General features: G+C 48.0%; 2 protein-coding genes and 1 pseudogene across 5 annotated transcripts in view; 1 reads left to right on the top strand and 2 right to left on the bottom strand.

Annotated features, from left to right (window-relative positions):
* ELP2 (elongator acetyltransferase complex subunit 2) overlaps positions 1–13,528 on the top strand; it is a 56,230-nt gene extending 42,702 nt beyond the window's left edge. Inside the window, exons 18-22 of one of the 4 annotated variants that reach the window (XR_007246127.1) lie at positions 573–762; positions 2,575–2,696; positions 6,631–6,764; positions 7,470–7,668; positions 8,144–8,270. Coding sequence is in view for 2 of the 4 variants with exons in the window: in XM_048515606.1 (XP_048371563.1) it covers positions 573–762; positions 2,575–2,696; positions 8,144–8,289; positions 9,736–9,849; positions 13,237–13,393 (729 nt within the window). In the remaining 2 variants the exon portion in view is untranslated. Of the gene's footprint in view, positions 1–572; positions 763–2,574; positions 2,697–6,630; positions 6,765–7,469; positions 7,669–8,143; positions 8,290–9,735; positions 9,850–13,236 lie in introns of those variants that run through there. The other 3 variants (XM_048515606.1, XR_007246126.1, XM_048515607.1) reach the window with 3 other exon arrangements.
* A 1,446-nt stretch (positions 13,529–14,974) lies between these two features.
* LOC125443352 lies at positions 14,975–17,768 on the bottom strand (annotated as a pseudogene).
* Positions 16,357–20,935, bottom strand: part of GABBR2 (gamma-aminobutyric acid type B receptor subunit 2) — a 425,828-nt gene continuing 421,249 nt past the window's right edge. The window contains exon 19 of the mRNA XM_048516192.1: positions 16,357–19,257. Within this exon, the coding sequence (XP_048372149.1) occupies positions 19,092–19,257 (166 nt within the window). The 3' untranslated portion in view covers positions 16,357–19,091. The remainder of the gene's footprint in view (positions 19,258–20,935) is intronic.

Below are 20,935 nucleotides of genomic sequence, written 5' to 3'. Positions count from 1 at the left end.
GCACAGATCCCACCTAAAATGAGAGCTGCCCCGACCGAACTTGTGGAAGGTCCAGGGTTTTTAAAGGGTCTCTTTAGGGTACATCAAAGCAGAGTCACATACGTTGCAAAAGATTTAGGATTGCAACAAATTATCCCACGTCAAACATTTGGTACAAGTTCCCAAGCAGCGCATTTCTAAACCAAGTGAATGTGAGAACAGTTATCTATTGCATCCTGGCTGCTCCGGCTATCACCTTGTTTATGGTACTTCTTGTAACAACAGTAAGGTCATCAAGTTCCTGAGAGGCCAGGAAAACATGGACGGGGTGTTTAGACATTCAAGTTGTTTATGGCTATCTCTGCATATTGGAAAGGGTTATCTTCCCAATATCTAACAGTAAATTAGCCCTATAGACTGAGGGGCTCCTTGTCTGGGTAATTAACTAAGGAATGTAGTTAGCCTAACCTAAGAGCAGAGGGAGAGATCTATATAAGTAATGCTACTATATTGATATCCTTATATTGTATTTCTTTAAAGCATAATTTCCAGTTCTTCAGCGTTGCTCACATGCTGACTTCTTGTTCTAACAGGCTTCTAAAAAAGAACACGCAGCCATCATTTTGTGGAGCACCACGACCTGGAAGCAGCTGCAGAGCTTACTGTTTCACAATCTGACGGTGACACAGATGGCTTTTTCCCCCAGTGGCCAGTTCTTGTTGGCTGTGTCGAGAGACAGGAAATGGTCTCTTTGGAAACGTGAAGATAATTCAGCAGAACCAGGTGAGATTTGGGAGCTGGTGCAGCTGGTTGCAAATCAGACACAGGAGCAGCAGACACGGGTGCCTTCCGTGGCTCAGTTCTGTTCCTCCTCCTTGGAACTTCATTTCTTTTTCACAAATCAAACTCCTAAGGAAGGCACCGGGCGTGTCTGCAGAGGCTGTGCTGTTTAAGGTGGGAACTCTTCTTGCAGCCATTCTGGACGCTGAGTGACAAAACTGCACAGCTCTCAGGGGTGATGAACGCGAGAGCTGGGCCTGCTGGGCCTGCACAAAAGGATGCCTTCCCACACTCCCAGGATGGGGTGTGCTTGCTGGGTCATTTAGAACAAAAATCCAGTATATTCCTCTATGTGTGTGTGTATCTCTTTCAGTTCAGTGCTTTAAAAAAAGTTGCTATACTCTGTCCCACATAAAGAACTCAGTAGAACTGACCATCCACCCACCTCTTCTTCCTGGATCCTTTTTCTAGTGGAACGCTCTGCTGAGTCCTAGTGCCTGACCTCCCCCCCCCCTTCTGATGTTCTGGAAGCCTTTTAAAATGTTATTTAAGCGCTGCTGCCATCAAAGCTGTTGTTATCTGTACCAGGAAACAGCATTTTGATAAGATAGCATTGATAGTGCTCCAGATGCCTGTTATCAAGACTTCCCTTTTTGTAAAGTTGTGCCAGTGCCATAGGTGGGAAAACTGGTGCCCGGGGCAAAATGGCGCCCGCGCTGCCCCCCCCTGCCCCCCATGCGCTCCCTCCCCCATGCCTGCCTTACCTTTAAAAGTTAAACGAGCAGCCTGCTCTGGTCCACAGAGGCTGCTTCGGGCTGCAGAGGCTGTTCTGGGCCACGGGGGTGGTCTGAGGGAAGGGGTGTGGGGAGCGATTCTCCTCCCCCCCCCCACACCTGCGCCCTGGGCGTTTATCCCCCCACCCCGTGGTAGCTCCGCCTATGAGTTGCGCCCACCATTTTCTTTCCTGCGCAACTCAAAAAGGAAGTCTCGATAACAGGCGTCCGGAGCACAAAAATTCTATCGTACCAAAATGCTGTGTTGCTTGGCAAAGACAATAATAGTTTCAGCGGCAGTGGTGCTTAAATAAGGTTTCAAAGCACTCCCAGAGAATCAGGCTGCTTTACAATGCGTGTGTATGCTGGTCAAACTTCCACTAAAACACAACAACTGTTCTTTTTGTGGAACAGAGTATAGTTTTCTTCATTATGGTGAGTGATAACTCATTGCATCACATATGTGAGAGAATTTGATGAATTAGAAATGGATGAATTTGATGAATTTTTCCTGTTTGCACCAACAATGTCATTCTTTGTGCGGGTAAGAGAACTGAGTAGAACTGTGGAACATTTGGTGTTTTTCATAGCATTATTAAGATAATAATTTCAGCAACTCTGTAAAACAAGGCCAGTGTTTCAATTCTATAGAGCAAGTAGTCTGTGCGTGTGTTGAGAATGAAGAAGAGGAGGAGTTTGGATTTACACCCTGCCTTTCTGTCCTGTAAGGAAACTCAAGGGGGCTTACAAACTCCTTTTCCTTAGAAAAGTTCCTTAGAAAAGAGTTAGAAATGCATCTCAATCACACAGATAGCCCCCCCCCCCCAAACACTGGCACAGAATGAGGAGGTGCCACTCACATTTCTGCAGAGCAGTTGAAAGGTGCCTGCTAAGGTAAGAAGAATCAGAAGAGATGGGAGCACGTCAGGAATCAGGGTGGGGGTGGGCTTTCTCTGTAGGCTGTCCCCGTCCCAGGTGCTTCTTCACTTGTCTGTACTTACCTGTTGCAATAAGGAGGGTTCTGTCTCTTGTCTCATTCCAGAACCCACTTTCAGCCTTTCTGCCTGTGCAGACCGAAACACGGCAGTCCACAGCCGCATCATTTGGTCTTGCGACTGGACTCCTGACAGCAAATACTTCCTTACAGGAAGCAGAGACAAAAAGGTAGGGCTTGCCAAAGGTATGTGTGTTTTGCTGGGTGCTGTTTTGCTGTGTTGTGTTGTGTTGTGCATCTCCTGTGTTGTATGCTGTGCATCTGGGGGAGTAAATCCTTCTTTTGGCCGAAGCGCTTCTGTCAGTGAAGATATTGGTATGCTGCCAAACCAAGTGGGGGCAACTTGCTTGCTTGCTTACTCTCACTCTCACTCTCTCTCTCTCACTCTCTCTCTCACTCTCTCTCTCTCTCTCTCCCCTCTCTCTCTCCCCCCCCTCTCTCTCTCTCTCTCTCACTTTTAAAATAAAATAAAATTGTTTTTGGCTGGACACTCTTGGGGCAGGCCAGTTCCCCCTGGCATTGGGAACTCACCCGAGGCCCAACTTGTAGCTTTGCAAGTCTGGCAGGCATGATGGGCGTCAGCTGAGGCTGCTGTTTCCCCCTGCCTGGCTGGCCCCAGGAGTGCTGGCAGTTCTTGGTTGCCAGGGCAGAGATCTGGCTCCAAGTGCAGAGCCAAATGCACGGCTTTCTCATCAGCCTGTTGTCAGTGGAGTTTTTAAGTGTGTAGTTATTTGGGGATAGATGTATTTTGCTAGAACAGAACCTTACTCTCCCAAATCCCAAATCTGTTTGAAGGGCTGCTTGAGCCTAAACTGTCAGTAGGCCCACATTGAAACGTAGACATTGAAGCTTTACCTGTGATTAATTTGTTGAGCACATTTTTCTTATGAAATCAATTTGCTCTGTGTTTGGACTCACATATTAAATATTTTGGTTTACTGTGTTACTGAAAAACCTCATTTGCCTTGTGTGGAACTTGTACAGTGTATTGACCACTAGAGGAGGAATTTTGCTCAAAACATATTTCCTCAGTTGCTGTTTGTTTAACAGGCTGACAGTTGTTGATTATAAGATTGAAGCAATGGATCACAGAAACAATCGATTTTTCCTTCAGAAAGTCCCTAAGAACAGTCTGATGTTGCAGAGATTATCAGATGCAGGGACTGCTGCAAACATTTATTTTTGAAAAAAAGGTTTTATGTTTAAGGCATGCAGCAGCTCTGCACCGAGGGCTGTATGTCTTCTTTGCTAAAAACAAATGCCCCACGTGCTACCCAGTTTCTGTGTCAGGAAAAGCTGGATCAGTGTAGTCTACATGTCAGTGTTATGCTTACTAATCAGATTTGCATAATTCCTCTTTTGCATAATTTTATTGGTTTTTCTGTTTTGCATGCTGCTTCAGTGCAGCCAATCCTGGAGAGAGGAAACAGGGTGGGAGGGACAGAAGCACCTACCACAAACAGTGGGACGCTCGCTCATCCAGCACTACAAAAGACACTTTCTCCTAAGCATCTCTCTAGAACCATAAGAGATGGAGACTTGATCTTTTAAAGATTAATGGAGAAGAAAAGATATGCTGATGTATCTTGAATTACCTCCTTTGTTTTAGGAGAAGAAGAGTTTGGATTTATATCCCCCCTTTCTCTCCTGTAGGAGACTCAAAGGGGCTTACAATTTCCTTGCCCTTCCCCCTCACAACAAACACAGGCAGGTGGGGCTGAGAGAGCTCAGAAGAGCTGTGACTAGCCCAAGGTCACCCAGCTGGTGTATGTGGGAGTGCACAGGCTAATCTGAATTTCCCAGATTAGCCTCCACAGCTCAGGCGGCAGAGCAGGAAATCAAACCCGGTTCCTTCAGATTAGAATGCACCTGCTCTTAACCACTACACCACTGCTGCTCCTGAAGAATCAATGTACAGGGAGCCCCATCTGTGTCAAGGATTTTGGGGTTGATAATTGATTAGAGTACCCTTGTTCTGAAAATAAGTTTAGGAAATTTTGCTGGTCATGAGAACTCTTTATTAACCAGGCCAGAGGTGTAGCTGGGCCATGCTGTGCCTGGTGTGCACTCTGTTTTCTGCCCCCCGCGGTGCCCTGCCCTGCCCTCCCCAACACCACACAATTACCTGAGTAAAACAGTTCAGGCTGGAGAAGCGGCCTGTTTCCTTCAGGCTGAAAACTGCTTGGTAGGAACTACACTTTCCATGAGGTAAGTGTGCGTGTGGGGGTGCTGTGGGGGGGGGGGCGATTCCCCCCCACACACACACACACGGGTATGCACCTGATGCAACACGGACACCCCTGCCTCCTGGGAGCTCTGCCTCTGAACCAGGCCTTTCCAGATGTTTGATTTCATGTAGCTTTGAGAGGCCTTCTTTTCTCACTCTAAATTTTTCTTTATTTATACAGATTACAGTAAGCTATCTTTTTGGTTGCAAGCTCTATGTTCATTTGAAAATCCTGCCTTTAGTTGCGATTCGTCTGTAAATGCAACTATTTGGGGGGGGGGGGCATGTTTTCTTAGTGGGGGAAGGGTCCTCTAAAGACAGGGTTGTTTTTTCCTAAATAGGAATTAATGTCTTGTTTTCTAAAACTAGTGATTGTTCTGCCTTTGCTATGGTCTTGGTGAATGGGCTTTTCAGAAGCAGTTGCTCTCAGTGGGAGGGAAGCAGCATTCCTTCCAGTTTCCACATCCCATGATTATGTATGTAAGGCAGGGGGTTGATGTGTGTTTCTGTTCAGGCATCCTGGCCTTGGCACATTCCAGGATCTGGGCTATGTGCCCAGAGTGGCTGGGGAAAGTAACCTTGCTTTTGCGCTTATCATATGTGTGTGTGTGAAGCTTGCTTTCTTGCATCGTGGGAATAGGTTTGGGGAGGCCTGGGAGGAGCCCCATGTTCTGTAAAAGAGGCTGCCTATTCCCGGGAAGGTCAGAATCTGCATTGCGTGTAGTGTGATCGTTGAAGTTTATGAAATAAAGAGCTTTTCAAGTTACTGTATTTCGGGTCCTTCGAGGTTCCTTACATGTATGTCTCAGAATGGTGGTGGGCAAATTCAGAGTCCCCCAGTGTTTTTTCAGAACAGTCAGCCTCACAGTTCACCCATATTGCTGTGGAGGAATATATGAACCCTCAATTCCAACTGGTTTGCATTTGCATTTCACTGCCAGGGGGCCTGGGGCAAGCTGTGCATTTTCAGGATATGAGAAAATCTCTGATTCCCTTGACTGATACAGGACATAATTGGCAAAATGCAAGAATTGTGCTAAATTGGAGCCATTCCTTCTGCTTCTCCTTTGTTTAAGAACATTGTTTAAATCAGACAATCCATAAACTAAGAAAAAGGTATCCTGCAATCTGAGACGCAGACTGGCATTTTAATTTTATTTTTATCCTGTGGATTCTGCAAGTAGCTATCTTTGCTACCTCATTCTAGCAATCACAGCTTCAGGCCTAGCTATTTATAGGCAGGCCCATCTCTGATCTGATCTTCAGTTACATCTTTTAACTAGCTTTTGTTCCATCTAACCATTGTAACAAATTTCAGAGCGACAGCTTTATTTACCTACAGTAATAAAACAGCAAGAAATCCTCTCTCTTTCTCTCTTCCTCTCTCTCTCTCTCTCTCTCTCTCTCTCTCTCTCTCTCTCTCTCTTTCCAAGCAACTATGCATGTCAGTTTACACAGTGTCTTTTTGGCATGGAGAAGTGGTTTCCATAACAACTGAAGGCACTGTGACCGAGCCATCTCATCACGGGCTTAAGCTGGTTCTGCCTTCCACAAGAGGTCAGCCTGGTGGTTCTTCTTAACCTTTTATCCCCTAAGGAGGCAGCCTTCGTGCATGCCCCTTAAGCCACAGTCCAGTCCTCCTCTCTCTGGGAGAGAGGCGGGCATTTGCCATGGCTTGGTGCCCCAAGGCTTATGGCGGGTGTGGAGGGGGTGGTCCTTCTGAGCTGCGGTTCTGCCATTGCAGCTTGCGTCCAGGTGGGCAACGAGTGGCATCTTTCAGCCGCATTGGAGAAGCTGTGCAGACACTTGTCTTTCTGAGAGGCTGCATTTCAGTACTGATGATATTCAAGTCAGACCCCACAAATTCTCACTCACAGGCTCCGTAGACCTACAGATGGTAAATATCTCCTTACATATGATGTCCCAACCCAGTGCTGTTGAGTTTCCCAGCTGGCACCAGCGCCTGAGTTCAGACTACACAGAAAAAAACAAGAGAAGCACTTCAGGCAGGGTGATTTATTTATATATGTAATGGAATTTTATTTCATGTTTCTTTTATTAGATTTGATACCCCACCCTGCCCTGGCCAAGGCTGGACTCAGGACAGCTTACAAGCAGAATGTTATCACATTTGTTAAATAATTAGCCTGATCAAAAATTTGAACTTTGTACCTGTCAAAACCCCAATAACTGGAACCAGGACTTTAGAAATAGTAGTGGCATAGGAGGCTAAGAGCTCGTGTATCTAATCTGGAGGAACCGGGTTTGATTCCCAGCTCTGCCGCCTGAGCTGTGGAGGCTTATCTGGGGAATTCAGATTAGCCTGTTCACTCCCACACACGCCAGCTGGGTGACCTTGGGCTAGTCACAGCTTTTGGGAGCTCTCTCAGCCCCACCCACCTCACAGGGTGTTTGTTGTGAGGGGGAAGGGCAAGGAGATTGTCAGTCCCTTTGAGTCTCCTACAGGAGAGAAAGGGGGGATATAAATCCAAACTCTTCTCCTTCTTCTTCTTTATTGATAGTAAGCATAATATAGTAAAATTATTGTCTTTACAAGACACAGATTATATGTTCCCAGCAGTTTCTCCTCCCCTCCCGCTCCCCAATGAAGAGATATTCCCAGGAGAGAAAAGGGCCAGGGAAGGTGGGAGGAAAGCAGAGCAGTTTCACCCAGATGCACCCATTCTAAAAGGCAGATGACGATTCTCTTTCTCAGGCCAAAAGTGTGAGAAGGATGTCTGAATAAACAACATGGCAGGACCCAAACCACCTCTGGCGAGGATCATGACATGCACAGCCCCCCACCTGGCCTAAACCCTTCCCATTTGCATACCAGCTGTGATGAGGAAGGAGAGAGGAAGTCGGGACGCTAGTAGATTGGCCGGGGCCCCATCTTACAGACCCTGCAGAACTGGGTAAGGTCCTGCAGGGCCCTGATATCATCGGCTGGGAGGGAGTTCCGCCAGGCCAGGCCAGGGCTGAGAAAGCCCTGGCCCTGGCTGAGGCCAACCCAATGCCCTTGGGGCCAGCCAGATGAGCCAGGAGCCCTCCGTGGGCAGTGTGGGGAGAGGCCGTTCTGATAAATATTCATTATTTATTTAATTTATGTACACATGTGTGTGATGATGCCATCTCAAGCATACATCCAGGGAGAATCTTGGGCCTGTCAGCTGCCGGCAACACCCTTGCTATTAATGTTTGACTCCTGTATTTCAAACGCAGAAGCTCAGCCCCCCACCCCCCACCCCCACACGTGGCATGCACAGAAACAGTAATTCCTCAACGAGGGAAGGGGGATGGTTCCCAGCCCTCTCATTTTGATGCCCTGTTTCTGAAGGTCCTGTGCCAGTGGAACAGTTTCCGTGAGTGATTCTTTGCCCTTCCAAACAGGTCGTCATCTGGGGCGAGGGCTGTTCAGCAGAGGAGGAGAACGAAAGGGAAGACCCAGGTGCCGTCCAGCTTTGTTTTTCAACCCTGGAGGTCGGCGATTCGGTCACTGCACTTAGTGTCAGCCCTGTGCTTGCCTCTGATGGGAGGTACGTCTTCTGCATCCCCAGGACAGTCTTGGAAAGCCGTGTGGCCCTGGCTCCTCGTGGCTCCTGCACTCTGTGCTGCTTCCAGTGCCCTGAGCTCTTGTCGTTTTGCCTGGAAGCTGGGGTATGCATGGAGCGACTCATGCCGGAGGATTGTGCCTCGTCTGAGCCAGATGTTCAGCTGTAATGTCCACATGGCATACTTGTGGCAGGCCCACGTTACTACCCATTAGTGATGCCTTTAGAATCAGGGCTGGGTGAAGGTTTCATGCACACGCCACTTGGACATGGCGCCAGATGCACAGAGATGCTGAGCAAACCATGATTTGTACAGATTGGATTCTCCCATGGAAGAAAGGCTCCTTAGACTGGAGGAAGAGTTCAGACTTCAGCCAAAATGGAAGTGGGGGATAAATATTTCAACAAATACATGGATAAATGAGTAGTGAGATAGGGAGAAGATCTGCCATCACAATTGCACAAAATTGGAAAAAGCCAAATTGTGCCTCCTTGAGCAGTTCCCTGGTGCTTGTGCTGGGCTAGGTGGAATTTGGAGCAGTCCAGTCATGACAGGATCAAAAAGCAGCAGGTGTCTATTAGGCGGTGGGTGGACGACCCTTACAGGGAGTGATGAGGCAACTCAAAGGGAAGACTTAGTTGGAACAGGTCCCCGCTGCCAACTGGACTTCTACATTTCACCTGCACAATCCTGGTCTGATTTATACTTGCAAAAAATGAGGGGTTAAATGTTGCAGTGGTGGAACAAACTGCACTGGGCCAGGCTGTGGATGGAGTATCACATTTTTGGAATGCTCCCCTCTTGGAGCCGCAATGGCGTAGGAGGCTAAGAGCTCGTGTATCTAATCTGGAGGAACCGGGTTTGATTCCCAGCTCTGCCGCCTGAGCTGTGGAGGCTTATCTGGGGAATTCAGATTAGCCTGTGCACTCCCACACACACCAGCTGGGTGACCTTGGGCTGGTCACAGCTTCTCGGAGCTCCCTCAGCCCCACCTACCTCACAGGGTGCTTGTTGTGAGGGGGGAAGGGCAAGGAGATTGTCAGCCCCTTTGAGTCTCCTGCAGGAGAGAAAGGGGGGATATAAATCCAAACTCCTCCTCCTCCTCTTCTTGTTCTTCTTCTTGTTAAAAACTCCCTGCAAAAAGAAAATCAGTGCATCAGGCAAAGAAAAGCATTCCTCTTTGTTTTCTGTTGGCTGGAAGCTTTTCATTTCTAGTTGGAGAAGAGGAAAAAAAGCTGGAACTGACCACCTCACTGACCCTCTGCAGGGGAGCCGCCCCTTTCTCTGGAATGTCTGAAGTGGGCCTAATCAGCAAGCCCCTCGTGGCGGTCGTGGCTCGGAGGGTTCTTGTTTTGTTCTCTCGGGAATGTTCTCCTGGGAAAGTGGACACCAAGATGTGCAGCGTGATTGTGTGTGTTCTTTTAACACAGCTACCTTGTTGCAGTGGGGACGGAAGGTGGGAAGATCCACTTGTACAAATGGAAGCTGTGCAATCAGCACTCATCAGGCTCCAGTTGGACTTCCTGTGCGGTGACCAGCAGCAGGTAATTCCCTCTGATGAGGTTTGAGAGCCTCTGGAAGCTGAGCCCTGGTGTCCTTAATGCTGCGGGGTTCGGGCTGGCCTGGGCAGCTTGCTTTCTACCTTGGGGGATTGGCGCTTTTCACTGGGCAGTTTGTGGTATTTGGGCATTGGCTAGTTCCGCCTGCCTGCCTGCCTGCCTGCCTGCCTGCCTGCCTGCCTGCCTGCCTGCCTGCCTGCCTGCCTGCGTATCCCTTCTTGCAAAAACCTCATTCTCTTTCTTCCTTATTGCTGAGCTCTATGGCAATTATGAGAACATTGAAGGGCAAAGATCCTCCAGATTTCCTTGGCTCTTGGAACATGGGCTCCATCATGTTGCAGCAGCACACTCTGTGCAGGGTCTCGCAGTTCAAACTGTTCTGTGTGCCGGCATCTATGAGTGGCTCCGCCAGGTGTCTCGCTGCTTCAGTTTCAGTGGTGGCAACTTTCTTTAGAGGAGTGTCTGTTTGTTGCCAAACAGTTCTTCTGTGTAGGAGCTGCAGTGGCGTAGTGGCTAAAGCAGTGGCTAAGAGCAGGTGCACTCTGATCTGGAGGAACCGGGTTTGATTCCCAGCTCTGCCGCTTGAGTTGTGGAGGCTTATCTGGGGAATTCAGATTAGCCTGTGCACTCCTACACATGCCAGCTGGGTGACCTTGGGCTAGTCACAGCTTTTCAGAGCTCTCTCAGCCCCACCCACCTGACAGGGTGTTTGTTGTGAGGATGGGGGAAGGGCAAGGAGATTGTAAGCCCCTTTGAGTCTTCTACAGGAGAGAAGGGGGGATATAAATCCAAACAACAACTCCTCCTCCTCCTCCTCCTCTTCTTCTTCTTCTTCTTCTTCTTCTTCTTCTTCTTCTTCTTCTTCTTCTTCTTCTTCTTCTTCTTCTTCTTCTTCTTCTTCTTCTTCTTCTTCTTCTTCTTCTTCTTCTTCTTCTTCTTCTTCTTCTTCTTCTTCTTCTACTACTACTACTACTACTACTACTACTACTACTACTACTACTATCCTGCTGCCCTTCGGGTGTGATTAAATTAAAGGAAATTGTTAAGAGCAGTTCAGTTTAAGAATGGAGTTCTGCTGCATCTGTTACGGAAGTTGCTCTGATTTGGATTCAGTTTGAGTCTGTTTGGGTTGGGTGACAGGTTGAGAAAGTCATCCGTGTTACAAACAGAGGGGTGTTTGTTTTGCATGCTGCTTCAGCCGGCTCCTTGCTACAGCTCCCATCCCCGGCGGTTCTTAGCCTCGCAGCCTCCATGATCTCCAGCAGAGCCTTTTGGTGTCCAGAAAGGACCCTTTGCTGGCCCTTTAAAATCACAGAAGGTCCCTCAACAATGGGAGGGTTTGGCTTACTTCACGTTTATTACCTTGGATGTGCCTTCTCTGCTCCTGTCAAATCAGCCAGTCTAACCTCCATATCGCAGTTGAGGTGCTGAATCGGGGCCAGCAGCTTCTCTGCGATTCTTGGTCAGCTCCCAGTAGATACAGGATTTGAAGCAGGCCTTCTGTAGGCATTTGTGGTATGCTTGTTTTCCCATTAGAAGCCCCCAAACCCCAATATAAAGATTACAGATTACCCCACATTTGTTTATGTTCTGGGTGTACAAACCCCCCTTCCCCCCCCCCCCCACCCCCATTATCACTTGTGTTCCAATGCAGTTTTGAATTTAAACCATGTTCAGCTGAATTTCAAGGCGGGTTAAACTAAAGCTTTCAAATGACAGTTGAGTGATACGTGTGCATAGCCCTCACATACAGCACTTCACAATCCAGAGGAACCAAAATAACAGGATATGTGAACAATCATCCACATGGATTATCCACTCTGTTCCATTTGGGATTCTGGGCTGTGACTGCAGAATTCCTGTGAGATCACAAATGTTTGGATCTCTTGCCAGCTTTATGCTGATGACTTTTCCATTTTTCTGGATTGACCCCAGTGATTGTGCAGTTCTCTGCACACCCCAGATATGGAGGCCCGTAAGACACTTGGGACACAAGAGGGGACTGGTAATAGGAATCTCAGATATTTTACCTGACAGTTATCTATTTCATAGGTAGATCTTGGGTACCAATTGCCATTTTCATATAATAGTTGTGAGGCAACTTTTGCTTGATACATTTTTCATGCATAAGGCATATGTTGACGACCGTTGTTAAAGGAAAAATTAATAGAAGAACGGGTAATGGTAGCTTTTTCTTTGGACATTTTATAAATATCTACCATGTCTTCTTTCCAAACTGTGGTCTGCAAAAGGATAACCCAAAAGGCAGATATTTACTCAAAAGGCAGATAATCTGGAATGTAAAATGATCCCCCTTTTCCAATGATGAGACCATGTTGGGGAGCAGTTAATCCACACGCAAGAAACTTTTCACCTGTTCTACTGTCAGATCCCCAATGATGGAAACGAAGGCATCCTGACATCTACTGTCTGCGCTCCCATCTTCTAATTTTGAGCTATGTAACATTTTTCGAATACCATTATTTGGGATTTTTAAATAATTAATTTTCTGCTGATTCTGTTGGCAGTATTCAGAGAATAGTTTTAAAAGATGGTTCAGCCCTTGGCGGGGGAAAGGAAGAATTCCTGCATCATCCTCCTTCCTAATTTGGGCATGTGGCTGCCCAGGAGCGATCTACCTACGAAATAGATAACTGTCTGGTAAAATATCTGAGATCCCTATTACCAGTTTCCTCTTGTGTTTGCTCCAAATAATTTATATGGATATTAAATGAAATAGGGTTGGAGCTAATATACAGCCCTCTTACACTTCTGATCACTGGAATTGCCTTAGAAAGTGGCCCTTTGTTATCTGTTCTTGTTTGCTGTTGTTCCTGGTCATAAAATGTCAGTATGAGACCCAAAAGTCCCTTATCGGCCAGGATTGGATGTGGTGTTTGAAACCTTTGAACCATTCTTAGGGACTTGATTCCTGTGAGGAGTCTCTGCTTTGCATGCAGGAGGCCCCAGAGTGGACCGCCAGCAGCCCTGTAGGAAAAGGACCAGGCAGTGAGTGGGGGATGTGAAAAAGCACTGCCAGACGCCCTGGGGAGCCTCGGCTGGCCGGTCTCGGGAGCAGTCGTGGCCCGAGGGTCTAATGCTTTAAGAGGGATTTTTGGAAGGATAATGACAATACATAGAATATTCGTGGTTTCGGGGGATGAAATGGCATGGTGTGGTGGCCATGGCACGTTTCTTATCTACAGGCAGCAGTAATTTGATTATTCCGAGCTGGCTGCATTGCAAAGGAGCACACTAATTGGAGAAACAATTGACGTTCTCAGACCTCAGAGCCCAGCTGAGTGAGACATTTTGCAGTTGTGCAAGATGAATGAGGCACCCAACCCCTCATTGCCTCTCTCTTTGTTGCAGCCAAAGCCACTCTCTTGCAATCAAGCAGCTGAGGTGGAGGAAACATGTGGGCAGAGCTGGCCACGGCACTCCTGAGAGCAGCAGGTGGCTTCAGCTGGCGAGCTGTGGCGCTGACCATGCAGTGAAAATCTTCAATATCAATAGACACCGACTTTGAACAATGACCTTGAGTCACACCAGCGCTTTGGCTTGAATTATCTGTAAATCAGTTTTTAATTGCTTTATATGGTTTCCCTTTTTATTTTGCATTTCCTATTCTGACAACCCTTATTTATTAAAGCAGTTTCATGAATGTATGTTGTGTTGTGCGTTACTGTTCAGCATGTTCTTTCCTTCATTTGGACTCTGCTGTATACAGACCAGGGGTTGCCTTTGCCTTAGGGAGATGTGACTTGCAGTGAAACAAAGCAGAGAAATGTCCTCTCCCTTGCCTCAATTTGAATTGCTGATGTACTTCGTGTCTTTCCCCACATGATCGTGTGCCTGAGTCCTCACCCCCTGGCTTTTGTCTGGCCATCTGAATGGGGAGGACTCCGGACCATCAGGTGGTTTTGAAGTCTGTTTCAGAACTTTGAATCTGAGATGTAATTATGCCAGATGATTAGTAGCTGATTTCCTGATCTATGGAACAGGCGTGACCTGCTTTCTTGTTGCCACGAGACACCAGTGTGAGTTCAGGCTGCGCTGGAGAAAAGATGTTGTTCAGAGACCACTGATGCACTTGCTCACCAAATTCTCTAGCTCTTCAGCTACCCAAAACCATGGCATGGTGATGGGAGTTTCTTCACCTTCAAAACACCTGCCAAAAGGTATGGGGTGTTTCAGTAGAAATGTGTAGGAAGCATGAGGTCAGCTAATGATGAACTTTTGATCAATCCAACAAAGTAGTCCCTGTTCTTGCTTGTGGCCCTCCTGTCTGTGGAGAGCTGAAGCCAGAGAGATTGCCTGGAGCCGCCTGAGCCTGCCTGGGGAGCCATTGTTACCACCGGGGCTGCCTGGAGTTTGCCGGAGCTGCCTGAGTTGCTGTTGAGGTTGGAGGAGCTGGGAAGCTGTCGCTGCTGCTGAGGCCGCCCAAGTTTGCGCGGAGCTGGCTGCAATTATCCAAGGCGGTCGCGGCGGTCAGGGAGTTATCATTGTTATAAGGACCGTCAAGAGTTGCCTCAGGACTCCCTGGAATCATCTGAGGCCGCCCGGTGAACCATAGTTGTTGATTGGGGTTCTAGGGTCACCTGGAGCTACCTGGAACTGCCTGGAGTTAGATCACAGCTCCGGAATGAGACTTACTAAAGCTTCAGGGGTGAACTCGGACTGGGAGGGTGTTGAAGTTACGTCTCACAAGGTCTTTGTTGATGCTGCTGGCCTGGTGCTCCAAAGGTTCACATCGCGGTGGCGCAGCCTAGTAGGGTCCTGAGCCATAGCACTCCAGCCATTTTTATGGGAGATTTTTAAGAGCTCTAGGAGTTGTAGAGGCAGTTTAATTCCAATGGGTAAGAAGCAATGAAACGAGCCCAGGTGAAGGACATGAAGCAGGCCTGCTCTGTGCTCAGGGACAGACAGGGTAGGCTTGGTCAATTTCTTTGTGATTCTTGGAGGGAATATGGGAGTGTTGAGCCAAGAAGTCTCCTTGGTGAGCTAAGGGGGAAGGGAAGGGTATCCAATGCCAGCACTTTGGTCCAGGGTGGGGGTTTTCTACTGTAGCCACTGTCTGAACATCACTTTGGGTTTGGCATTGGAAAGATTAATCCTCCCACTCCTCCTTGATGGTCAGGCTCCACTCCCAGGACAGACTTGTCATCATCTGTGAATTTCGATTTGATGTTGCAGCTGCTCCAGGCCAGCATTCCCTTGGGGGCTTCTTCCATAGGTGTTCAGAACTCCTGTTCCTCAGCACGTGGCCCATAACTCCCAACCATATAATCATGGGCCTTGTCAACTTTTACTCCTTTCCTGAACATATCTTGAATGTACTTCAACCCTGAAACCATCTTGTGGTTCACCAGAAATGAGATCTTTATCAGGTACTCCACACCTTCCTTTAGCACAAAGGACTGCTTCTTGAAGCTCTGAGATTCAGCTCCAGTGGGCAGGGCCACCGGCACAAACCAGAGTCAGTTTTGTTACCACCACATTTTGAATGCTGGGATCAGCAGCAATGGCTGCATTTCCAAACAGGGCCTCTTTGTACTTTCGTAAACTCTCATCATCTTTGCCTAGATCAGGGGTAGGGAACCTGCGGCTCTCCAGATGTTCAGGAACTACAATTCCCATCAGCCCCTACCCCTACCCAATTGGCCATGCTGGTAGGGGCTGATGGGAATTGTAGTTCCTGAACATCTGGAGAGCCGCAGGTTCCCTACCCCTGGCCTAGATCCTGGATACTCTTCTGGGCAGGGGGCTTTTCACTGATCGAGTTCTCATCCAGCAATCTGCGCCCGTTGCTCGGCCATCTCTGCAAGATCAGTCTGTGTCTCGCTGCTCTAGCCCTGCTGTTGCTGCCACCCCCAGATCCACCCCCAAATGTAATAAATAAATAACTATAGTTCAAGTATGTCAGTTGTACAAAGGGCTCCTAATCCAACGCCAAGCGCACAGCAGCAAATGATGCTTGTAGCCCATGTTGATGGCTCGTTCTTGATGCCTCCTGGGATGGGGACTTCCCCTGTGAATCAGAGAATCTATTTGGCTGTTCTCTGTGTTGCTCCTCGTGTAAAGAAAATTAATCGTTTCTCCCTTGATTCATACTTGAGGTCAGGGACAAATTTGCTTTGACTCCAGCAGTGAGCCAGTTTGGTTTCTCAGCCTTCAGGTCTTTGTATTTATTGCAGCAATATGTATGAAATTTCTGGTGTGCCACATTGGGAACCGCTGGCCTTCAGTGCTCTCAGGTGTGTGTGTGTGTGTGGAGAGAGAGACTAGGTTTACTCAGGTTTTACCCAGAGCATGCATAGTGGGACATAAAAGCAGAAGCCACAGTAACCAGAGTTATGGGTGGTCCTGTAGAGGAAAAAAACCCTGAAGCTAGACCACCTCACTAAATGGGGGCTTGGAGTTGAACCTTCTTTGTTTGAGAAAGGCACCTCTGCTTTCAGGTTGCAATGATTTTGGTCAGGAAGCTGTGGGTCAGGTTTTCTCTATTTTATTAGTAAAACAGATTTTTTTGCAACAATTTGTTAAAAATTGAATTTCCATGCAGTATAAGGGGTATACAAGAAAGGTTCCATGTACTTTTTTGTTTTAAGTTCTGGCAGTTCCAGTCTAGGTTAAAGCATCTGTGCACTAACATTATTGGAAGATGCCATCGGGGCACAGCCTCATCATAAATTTCTACAGTACATTTTTGCTGTTGTATTTAAAAAAGAAAAGAAACAACCATTAAATAGCTATAGTCACTTTGTGGATCTTATTTTTCTGCAGGACATTTTTTTAAAAAATGTGGGAGAAACTACGGTTGCATTTGAGACAAAGATGTACAGCATGATTTAAACCTAATAAACAGCACACAGTCAGTATTCACAAAGAGTTACAGACACACACTCACTGCCAACAGTCCAATACTTCTTGATTTTTTTGTGTGTGTTTCCTGCTATGTTGGAATAATATTTTCTACAGAAATTTGTGTATACATTATATACAGTATTATTGTCCTTTTTCGAAAAGTAGTTTTGTATTCAATAAAGTCCTGATGAAGTCTTATTAATAAATTAAGAGAATACTGTCAACACACATACGTACACACACACACACACCAGACGACACCTTCAGTGGTTAGTGCTCAAACGGAGTAATGTGATCTACTTCCATGTGGTAGACGTAACACTCTGTTGTCCTAACACTGCCTGGTGCCTCCATGACTTCTTGGTAGTGAGGGGTGTTCTGGGAGAGATTTTGCCCCTCCCCCAGTGGATTAAGATTTGCAGGTGAGAGAACCGGGAAGGAGGCATTGAAGTCAGCTGCAGTGACTTGTTTGATCACCTCTCTTCCAGCACCACTGCTGGACTTGGGAGTCATCTGAGGGCATAGGGCAGGGAGGGGCCATCGTGGCAGCCACGCCCCTCTTTTGAAAGCTTTGACACAAAATTTAGGGGGGAAACTCTAGTTCTGACTTCAAGCATTGTTGCACTCCCTGCAGGCCTCTAACATCTGGGGCTAGAACTGGAGTGACAGACGGCCTTCAGCTTTGAGCAAGGAGCTGCGGCTTGTTTTCTGTGTCCCATGGGAATCTCTGATGACACAATAGGTCTTGCTCCTTTTTCAAGGAATCTGCTGCAGCCGGTGAACCAGATAGGGCAGTGCTGTAGACAACAACACCGCCTCTCTCGTGCCACTGCCGGCATTCAGCCAGTTCCAGCACCAGGCTTCAAAAGGTGCCTCTGCCCCTTTTGCACGGCTACTACGTGGGCAAGACGGATGCAGTGTGAACCAGGGCTTAAACATGCACATAAGATTAGGCTCACCATGTAAGGCATGTGCTTGAGCATCATCCTTGGCTCATACGTGCTGTAGAAGAAGGGGGAGCAGGGAGCAGCAGACATGTTCTCGAGTTGTGGATGTGTAGCTGCGTAGGAGGAAGGGCTTCAGCAGGTGCGGCACTTGCCGCTGGTGCAGTGGGGGGCCCAGAGGGGACCTCGCCAGCTGAAAAGTCTCTCTGCCATGTAGTTGTAAAAAAGGGGGAGGGGTTCCTCTTTGGCTCCAACCTGCAGGGCTGCACTTGGTTCAAATCCTGTTAGTCTTCAGACTGGCAGAAATCCTGGTGAGTTTGTCAGAGGGGGGATGAACTCTCTGAGTTTAAAACATTTGTTTTTTTCCCAATTTGAAGGAAAGGAGGTTCTACTTGCACGCACGCACACACACGCAACACAAGCACACACACTATCCCAGCAGACACAATTCAGACTGGCTGATGTTCAGATCCCGCTGCCGCTCACACACACAAGTACAAAACAAGGGGCTGTGGCTCTGCAAACTTTGGCTGCAGCAGCCCCCCCGCCCCGCCCCCGCCCCTCCTGCGGAATTCACTGTACTGCAATGATGCTGTGGTTTAAATCAAGCCAACTTAGGGGAGGGGACAACCACCACCATTCATCTTATGACACTAAGACTTGGCTACCTGTCCTCAGCCACTGGCCCCAAGTTTGCACACAGATGGTTGGCACTAGGACCCATCTCTCAGCAGAAGAGGCGGCTGTGCAGACCTCCTCTTGGATGGACTCTTTTATCAGCTGCTCCACCTGGGCTGTCTCACGTGAGCTGCAGGCGTAGTGGAGCTCGGCCAAGTGCAAGTCTTAGTGCCACCACAGCTGGGAGGGTCCCCCCCTCTTGAACAAAGGCCCAGAAATAAACGTCAGCCTCGCTAACTAGTGCCAACCGCCTCAAACAGCTGTGAGTAATCCCTGCACAACAAACATTAGCCATTTCAGCTGACAGATCTCAGGTATGATTCCTCTCTCGCACTTTCCCCCCTTTTTCTTTTTTTTTGCACATGGCTCAATGTTTTCAGTAGCTGCATAAAGCTTCGCGACACTGGTGTGGCGTTCATGTTGTCTTTTTTTTGCGAGTGTCAAGGTTATGTTTTTAGCCACCAGGAGGCATTTGGGAAGAGACATGGTTTGGTTACTTTCTTCGTGCAGAAATAACAATGTCCACAAGTAAGGCTACAGATCAACCTCTGGGGAACCTGCTCCATTTGGCCTGCTTTTCCACCGCTGTGAAGCTGATCCATCCTTGACAATGGCCTTGCAACACTTATTCCTCTGTGATAAGAGTAAGGATTCTGTAGAAGGCAAGTGTTTGATACAAGATGTTCAGTCCAGTCATTAAGTACTAAAAGCAGTACAGGAAGCTCTGATCCCCCGTTGCTACAGGCCAGAGACCATCACACGGAAAGAGGGCGGCATGTGTCTGTGCCTGGGGCTGGAGTTGGGGCTGACACACGGGCTGGCGCAACTTGCATCGATCCCTCCTATGGATGGCAAATAGGCGTGGTGAAGGATGGGCAGCTGCAAAGACAGGCGACGCTGTATGCTGTGAAGAGAGCAGCAAAGGATGAGCAAAGAAGTAAGAACAGTCACTTCCTGTCATTATGGACCATGGTTCCAAAACAGAACAGATGCACCAGCAAGTCTACCTTCGCAACTGGCAGGGACGTAGGGCATGGCCACGCCTCCCCAAGCCTCGCCCCTGGCCTAGCACTTATAAAAGCAGCTCTCCAAGGCCGGGGGCGGCAGACTCCCCCGCCCTGCCCTCCCCAGCCCCCCACCAGCTGGGCTCCCAGCCGGCAGCTGGCAGTTCCTTCTACCCTCCCCTCTGGGCAGAGGCATGGAGGGAAAATGGAGACCGGTGCAAAATCTGAATTTGCCCCCCCCCCCCCAGTGATGCTGGAATCCACCGCCAAACAGCATCACTTTCAATGGTGTTTAAACTAGAGAGCCCAAATTCTTTTAAATCCACCTTAAAGGGAGAATCTGGGTTCCCCAGTTAAACAACATTGAAAGTGATGCTGTTTTGGGGTGGATTATCCCCCATCCCTGAAACAGCATCAGCCTTCTCAATGTGGCGTGGTGGTTAAGAGCAGGTGCCATTTGTTCCTAATCCTGGAGGAACCGGGTTTTGATTCCCTTGCTCTGTCAGGCCCTGAGCTGTGGAGGCTTATCTGGGGAATTCAGATTAGCCTGTGCACTCCCACACACGCCAGCTGGGTGACCTTGGGCGAGTCACAGCTTTTCGGAGCTCTCTCAGCCCCACCCACCTCACAGGGTGTTTGTTGTGAGGGGGGAAGGGCAAGGAGATTGTAAGCTCCTTTGAGTCTCCTACAGGAGAGAAAGGGGGGGATATAAATCCAAACTCTTCTTCTTCTTCTAAACTGAGGACCTTATATTCTCCCTTTAAATTCACGCCGAAGGGGCTGGATTTAAAAGGAGAATCTGGGGGAATTTGGGGGGTGCCTGCTGTCAGGGGGTGCAATTGTTAAGATAGAAGCACCAAACTTTTAGGGTATCTTTAGGAGATTCTCCTAATTATACCACCCAGGTTTGATGAAATTTAGTTCAGGGTGTCCAAAGTTATGGACCCTCAAAGGTGTAGCCCCCATCTTCTATTAGCTCCCATTGGAAACAATGGAGGATGGGGGCACCCCCTTTGGGTGTCCATAACTTTGGACCCCCTGAACCAAACCTCACCAAACCTGGGTAGTATCATCAGGAGATTCCCCCAAACAATCCCTGAAAGTTTGGTACTGCTAGCCTAAACAGTGCACCCCCTGCAGGCCAAAAACCAAAAAAACACTAAAATGTTTTAAAAACCCACAAACGGGTGGGCGGAGCTTTGGACATGAATGTGGGGGGCGGTTGAACCCGAAAACCCCCCCTTACCTATGTCCTTGGCAACTGGTATTTAACACCAGCCATATTTTGAACTGGTTGAGGCTGAAGGACCAGCAGCATGGACTCTACCAGTAGACTGTTTTATTCAGGATGACATTCACCTACTAGCATTTCTAAATTATGAGTGTAGAAGAAGAGTTGTTTTTTCTCAACTGTAAGGAGTCTCACATTTCCTTCCCCTCCCCCTGCAACAAGTACCTTGTGAAATAGTTGGGGTTGAGAGACTGCAAGAATTGTGACTGGCTCAAGGTTATCCAGCAAACTTTATGTGGAGGACCGGGGCATCAAACCTGGTTCACCAGATTACAGTCCACCACTCA

Source organism: Sphaerodactylus townsendi, linkage group LG14 (genome assembly GCF_021028975.2).
Source record: "Sphaerodactylus townsendi isolate TG3544 linkage group LG14, MPM_Stown_v2.3, whole genome shotgun sequence".
Taxonomy (NCBI): domain Eukaryota; kingdom Metazoa; phylum Chordata; class Lepidosauria; order Squamata; family Sphaerodactylidae; genus Sphaerodactylus; species Sphaerodactylus townsendi.
Note: the sequence above shows the minus strand (reverse complement) of the source record. Positions and strands in the feature narration are given on the sequence as shown.